This window comes from Chaetura pelagica, unplaced genomic scaffold, assembly GCF_000747805.2.
Source record: "Chaetura pelagica isolate M959 unplaced genomic scaffold, ChaPel_1.0 scaffold118, whole genome shotgun sequence".
Taxonomy (NCBI): Eukaryota; Metazoa; Chordata; class Aves; order Apodiformes; family Apodidae; genus Chaetura; species Chaetura pelagica.
Window position 1 is genome coordinate 902869 of NW_009954408.1, and position 6894 is coordinate 909762.

At 46.5% G+C, this 6894-nt stretch overlaps 1 protein-coding gene across 1 annotated transcript in view; it reads left to right on the forward strand.

Annotated features, from left to right (window-relative positions):
* The window catches only part of CDC40 (cell division cycle 40), a 36091-nt gene that overhangs the window by 27282 nt on the left and 1915 nt on the right, over positions 1-6894 (forward strand). Inside the window, exons 13-14 of the mRNA XM_010004357.1 lie at positions 2627-2703; positions 5036-5180. Of these exons, the coding sequence (XP_010002659.1) occupies positions 2627-2703; positions 5036-5180 (222 nt within the window). The remainder of the gene's footprint in view (positions 1-2626; positions 2704-5035; positions 5181-6894) is intronic.

A 6894-nucleotide genomic window follows, 5' to 3' on the forward strand; every position in this document is an offset into this window, starting at 1 on the left:
TAAAGATCTGGGGGTCTCCTGAGAGAGCTCTTCATCGTATGCAGATTCCAACATTGAATTGGGTTGAGTTTGGAGTTTAGGGTGTTGGATTTTTTTCTTCTTCTTTCTTTAAAAGGATTTCTCTCTCCTGCTTGGGGAAAAGGTTGCATTAGAACCCCAGAGTATCACATTTCTGAATCCTGACCAGCAGATACTGCTTGTGATATTTAAAACTGCAGCCTTTGAAATGCTGTGAAGTGGGGAAAGGACTTGAAGATCTTTAAATTTAAAAATTGGAACACACAGTGTAGCACATCAGGTCAGGCAACCTTGGTCATTCTTCTAAAATATTTTTTTTCAAGGGAACAGGCAGATGTGATTTAGCAATTTGACTGGAAGCAAATGTAAAGCATAAATGTGCCCTTTATCCTGCCTCATAGTTGACTGCAGCATTTCCTGCAGCTGGCCTGGGAGTGCCTGGCAGGTTCCAGCAGAAAGCAGAGCTGCCCTGAATAAACTGCAGGAGATGAGCCTGCCTGCCTTTGTAAAGGGAGAGGAGGCAGGACAACCTGTGCTGCATTTCAATTCCTCACTGCAGTACCTTTCGACCCTGGAGATGTGTCTTCTGTGATGAGACATTTAATGGGGTTGCTTTTTCAGTGGGGTTGCTTTTACCTGGCCCTGAGGACTCCCAGATAACCAGTGGGCTGAGGGAGTGTTGGATGGTGGGGGTGATCAGGATCTGGCTTTACTGCAGTGATGGCCCCACCTCCTGTTGCAGGTGGGGTTTGATGCTTTTTGGGTACTGATGCAAAAGGGTAGTATGGGACATGGGGGCTGCACTTCTGTGCTGTCATAGAATCACAGGTTGTGTGGGGTTGGAAGGGACCTTGAAAGGCCATCTGGTCTGTCCCCCCTGCAGTGCACAGGGACCTTTTTAACTAGATCGGGTTGCTCAGAGGCCTGACCTTGAATGTTTCTAGGGATGGGGCTTCCACAGCTTCCCTGGGCAACCTGGGCCAGGCTCTCACCACCCTCACACTCCACAATTTCCTCCTCATGTCTCACCTCAATCTCCCTCCTCCAGTTTTCATCCATTCTCCCTTGTCTTCTCCCTCCCTGCCCTTGTCCCAAGCCCCTCCCCAGCTTTCCTGGAGCCCCTTCAGGCCCTGGAAGCTGCTCTAAGGTCTCCCTGGAGCCTTCTCTTCTCCAGGCTGAACACCCCAACTCTCCCAGCCTGTCTCCAGAGCAGAGCTGCTCCAGCCCAAGGATCATCTCTGTGGCCTCCTCTGAACTCTCTCCAACAGCTCCATGTCCTTCCTGTGTTGAGGGCTCCAGAACTGGACACAGTGCTTATGTTGGTCAGCCTCAGAGATGATGTGGACTTCTTGTTGCTCCTTTCCAGATGTGCTGTCCAGCAGCAGCCTCAGCTCTGCCCCTTCAGAAGGCAGCTGTCCCTGCACATGCTCTGCCTCGCACGCTGTATTGAGTTGGTTGCCCTTCTTATTCTGAAGGGTAAATGAATGTAACAAATAACTCACAGGAGCATTTGTCTTGCTTCCTGACACCAGAGCAGCTTCTCCCCCTGCAGCCCTTGTGCATGTTGCTTAAGGCAAGATGAGAAGTAACTTCCTCCACAACAAAGCAGACCTGTGATTCCCTTGCTTGTGAGGCCGGCGCTGCCATCCAGCCTGTGCCAGGCAGCCCCCTGCTCTGCTCCAGCACCAGCCCAGCAGCCCTTCTGCTGTGTGAACTAGGCAGTGAAGCCACAACCACCCCTTTGTATTAATTAATGTTGCTACAGAACATTTTGCATGTCTTCTGCTGAGGCCATTAACCAGCTTGCTGCTGGAGATGTGTTCTGCTTAACGAGACAGACCTGCATGCCTTCCACGTTTACCTGTCTCCTGGTGCTTGGTGTGAGGAATGCTGTGAACACACACAGCCCATTAGTCATTCTATTTATACAGTCAAAACCAAATGACACTTCTGTGGAGGAAGGATTAGACTGTACTTGATTTCCCCCTAGACCTTTATACAGGACAGGGAATGTTCTTAACACCCACTGGCACAGTCCTACGTGCCCCCGAGACCAGGGCCTTAATGGTTCAGTTGGGAACACTGGGCATTGGCTGGTATCCCATCTGGGGAGATCAGGAGGAAAAGGGTGTTGTCAAAGAGATGAGAGAGAGACAATCCTGTATTCTTTCTCTTTAAAAACTAAAAGAAGAGGAAAAGACAGAAATCTTCTAGTTAAACCAAAACTCAAGTCAGTAAGATGTTCCAATAATACACATGCATAAATCAGTCTAGTCTTGCTACCTATAGAAGAGTTTTGTAAGAGCTGCAGTTAAACTGGAGGCAACAGAGTATCTCTGTGTTACAGTTTTACTCTCAACAACTGGAATTATGATTCTGCTTTAGACTCTGGGTCGTTTGGTTGGGGCAGCTTCACTCTATCAGAGGTTACCCTGGAGACGGCTCTAAAGCTGGAGCACTCGTGGTATTTTTGAGCTCTTGCACATTCTTCCTTTGGACACCACCAGATGCTCCCTATGGATCAGTGGCTGAGGCAACCAGCTGACTGGAGGCAGACCTTTGGAACTTCTGCATGTCTTCATAAAACACACACTTCTTCCTTTTGCAGGGACATTCCTGTAGACTTCAAGTACATTGCTGAGCCAAGTATGCACTCGATGCCAGCCGTGACTCTGTCTCCAAATGGTAGGTGACACTTCAGTGCCTTCTTGGGCCTCATTTCTGTAGGCACCTCTTACTGACTAGATCTCTGTAACGTGCTGCATCCCCCTGTCACCTCACACTACCCTCCCCCCACATCAATGTGTGTCTTTATTCCAAGATTGGACCGGATCTGTTTGATTATAAAATCTGAAGAAGAAAAAAGGATGTCAAGGTGAGGGGTTATACCAGGCTAACTCTCAATTTAAATGTAGATATTCATCCAGACAGGGCAAAATAATTCTTTCTTTTCATAGAGCTACAATGTACTCCTTGCTGTATTGAAAATACTGAGAGAAGCCATGGTGGGAACTAAGCAAATCCAGCAGTCCTTGTGGTGCCACCATTAAAGCAGAAACTGATCCTGTTAATGCTGTCCCTTTCCATTCTGAATGGAATCCATTCTGAAATCCCAAATTATCTGTGATTCTGTAACTTAATGTTTTGCAAGTTAATGAACTGTTGTTTATGCTCTTCAATTAGAAGCAAACTGAAGGAAGATGAAGGTTTAGTGCCTCCAGTACCACTGAAAATCCTCCTAACAGGACAAAATCTCTGTTATCTGTTCTGGCCAAAGTTAAATGGCTTTAGTATCAACACTATTAAAGTGCTGCCAGATTTACAGTTACCAGTCCCACTATGCCAAGTGGCTGATCAGCTTGTTGCACAGCTGAAGTTTCCAGCCAGCTATCAGCACCAAATTGTCTTTGCTTTGCAGTGTAAAGAGTTTATTCTTAACAGTGGAAGTGGGTTTCTGATAGAAAAAGGAAGATTCTGGAGGAAGAAAGAGCTGCAGTTAAAAATGTGAGCTTCCCAAGGTGGCCTTTTTCAACCCCTGTTTCTAAAGTTGTACAACTTTCTGTGTTCTGATCCAGTTTTGTTTTTTCTTTCAGTTCATCTCAATCTTGCACATTGAAATACTGGATTTCTCATTCTTATTTTCAGTTCTGGCTGGGCAGCCTGTTAGGATTTGGTGTCTGAGATGAGACAGGAAACAATGTTAGGAATGCAGCAGTCATCTCTGCAGCTCAAGGCATCACCTGCCACCTTAACTAACATTATCTTGACCTACATTAATCCAGTATCACACAAAACAAGTTATTTTGGCATAGTTAGGCTACAGATGGTGCCAGACACATCATGCATCAACTTGGAGCTAAATAAGCCCTTTAAAGACAAGTAAATTGAAAATTTTTGGAGATGTGGAACTTTTCTTCTGAGGGGCACTCATTTATGAATTGCATAGGTTATTTTTTTCCTCCTGAGTGATGCAGGAAACAGACCTTTTAAAAAGTAGAAGAGGAGAACAACATGTTTGGGGTACACACTTGATTTGTTTCTTTGGGAAGCTGAAGGAAATCCTCACATTCCAAGATGGCAGCTGGAAGTGGGGTCAGATTTACAGTCAAGTCAGTACATTTTGTGTTGTCACTGTTTGCAAGAACACTGTGATGATATGCAGAGCTCAGGACAGAAGTCTCTGCTGTGTTGTGCCTGGAGCACATCACTTGTGCTGGATCCTCAGGCAGGAGTTCATGCACTGCCCAGACCCAAAGTCAGATAAGAATTAAGATTAGACAATCCTGTGGTTTTTTTCCCTTCACTAACATTTCTTTATTAAAATGCATTCCATTAGGACAGAGAATACTACATAGTTGCAAAAATGTAAGGGTTTTCAAACTCCTGCATCTACCTTGGACCTGGTTTTCCCATAGAGAAATGAAGAGGTGATCATCTTAGAGTACCCACAAAGCAGATCATCAAACAGGCTGCAGCTCCATGGGGTTTCCCCCCCTCATCTGAATTACCTGACTGTGAATTACCAGGTTCTGCTCAGGGGCTTAACACTGCTTGCCCAGGGAAGCTGTGGCTGCCCCATCCCTGGCAGTGTTGAAGGGCAGGTTGGATGGGGCTTGGAGCAGCCTGGGCTGGTGGGAGGTGTCCCTGCCCATGCAGGGGGCTGGGACTGGATGGTCTTGAAGGTCCCTTCCAATCCCACCCAGTCTGTGATTCTATGATTAAAACGTGTAAGTCCATGGGGTTGATGCAGCTCATTGGTACAGCCAGAGCTTCTCTGGAGTCCTGAATGTGTTTTGTAGGAATAGAGTCCCAAATCCTGTCAAACATAAGGCTTTGCCTCTTGGCAGTTGTACCTACAGGCAGAAGCAAGACCAGCTGCCACCTAGAGCCCTGATGTGTAATGAAAATCTGGACCAAGACAGTGCAAGAAGAGATATGAAAGTCTCTTACAGCCTCTCCAGTTGAGTCTGTTTCCTCAGGTGCAGCTCTGCTACCCCTTTTGTTTCTTGCCTTCCAGGGAAGTGGTTGGCCTGCCAGTCGATGGATAACCAGATCCTGATCTTTGGAGCTCAGAACAGGTTCAGGTTAAACAAGAAGAAAATTTTCAAAGGTCACATGGTAGCTGGCTATGCTTGCCAAGTGGATTTTTCACCTGACATGAGGTAAGATTTTGTGGGAATGAGCTTAACACCTGCTGGCACAGACACTGAATTTCTTTCTGAAGCCTCATGGGTGCTCAGCCACCCTGTTCACTCACTCCCAGAGACCTCCAGCCAAGTGGCAGCATGAAAACCTGGGGTTCATCCTTGCCCAGTTTTTCTAGTCTGTAGCTCTGGTGTGGGTATGCTCAGTTCTTGTTCAGGTAAGACAAGTTGCCTGCAGAAAGTGACTTGGTACTGATGGATGAAAAGCTGGACATGAGCAAACAACAGGCACTCACAGCCCAGAGGGACAATCACATCCTGGGCTGTGTCACCAGCAGTGTGGGCAGCAGGACCAGGGAGGGGATTGTCTCCTCTGCTCTGCTCTGCTCTGCTGAGACCCCACCTGGAGAACTGTGTGCAGTTCTGGAGCCCCCAGCACAGGAAGGACATGGAGCTCCTGGAGAAAGTCCAGAGGAGGCCACAGAGATGATCCTTGGGCTGGAGCAGCTCTGCTCTGGAGACAGGCTGGGAGAGTTGGGGTGTTCAGCCTGGAGAAGAGAAGGCTCCAGGGAGACCTTAGAGCACCTTCCAGGGCCTGAAGGGGCTCCAGGAAAGCTGGGGAGGGGCTTGGGACAAGGGCGGGGAGGGAGAGGACAAGAGGGAGTGGCCTTAAACTAGAGCAGGGCAGATTCAGATTGGGTATCAGGAAGAAGTTCTTTACACTGAGGGTGGTGGATCACAGGAACAGGTTGCCCAGAGAGGTGGTGGAGGCCCCATCCCTAGAAACATTCAAGGTCAGGCTTGAGGAAGCTCTGAGCAACCTGATCTAGTTAAAAAGGTCCCTTTAGCACTGCAGGGGGGCTGGACTGGATGAGCTTTAGAGGTCCCCTCCATCCTCAGACATTCTGTGAGTCTATGAACTCAAGAAAAGCAACTCTTATTCTATATTCTTGCCTGACTTAATCTGGGTGGTGTAGCACCTAGCCCAAGTCTTTCATGGTATCTGGCTGTAAAACTTGGGATCAAAGGAATGGCAGAGATTGTGATAAGTTTCATGTTCTGTTACTGGAAGGATGTTGGTGACCTCTAGAACGTGTCATGTAAATGTTAGCAAGCAGTAGGGAAAAAAAGAATTAAACACATCTTGTAGATGCCAATGGAAAGAAGATACTTCCTCATCCTGTCTTTTTCTGAGGGAATCTCTTTCATTCTTGTATTGTTCATTGGAGCTCTCAACTCTGCAGAAACAGCACAGTATGTGGAGATTGTTTTGTTTTAAAATCAGGTGCTATACAGTATTTTGCTACAGGTTTTTGACATTTATTTAGCAATCTTGCCCCAAAGCAAGATGTTCTGTTCAACACCTTCACATTCCCCTGGTAATACTTTTAGTATCATCGTGACTTTTATTTCCAAGATCAACTTGATGCTTCCTCATTTATGTGGTCTTCATTTAAATAGGGAACTCTGGGCTGCTTCAAGCTGTTCCATATTCAGCTGAAAGCAACCAGGGAAACACAAGTAGAGGAGCCTTGATCAGAGCAGTTTCCTTGATCTCAGTCTTGGGTATCTGCTCTCAAAACACTTTCTTGGCAAAAAATCCACCTGGGCATCATATTTGGCTGGTTCTTCTTGTAGCCTTTGCATCAGACTTTCTGAGACTTCTATGCATACATATTTGCTTACTCTCTGATGTATAAATATATATATATATATAAATATAAATGCACTC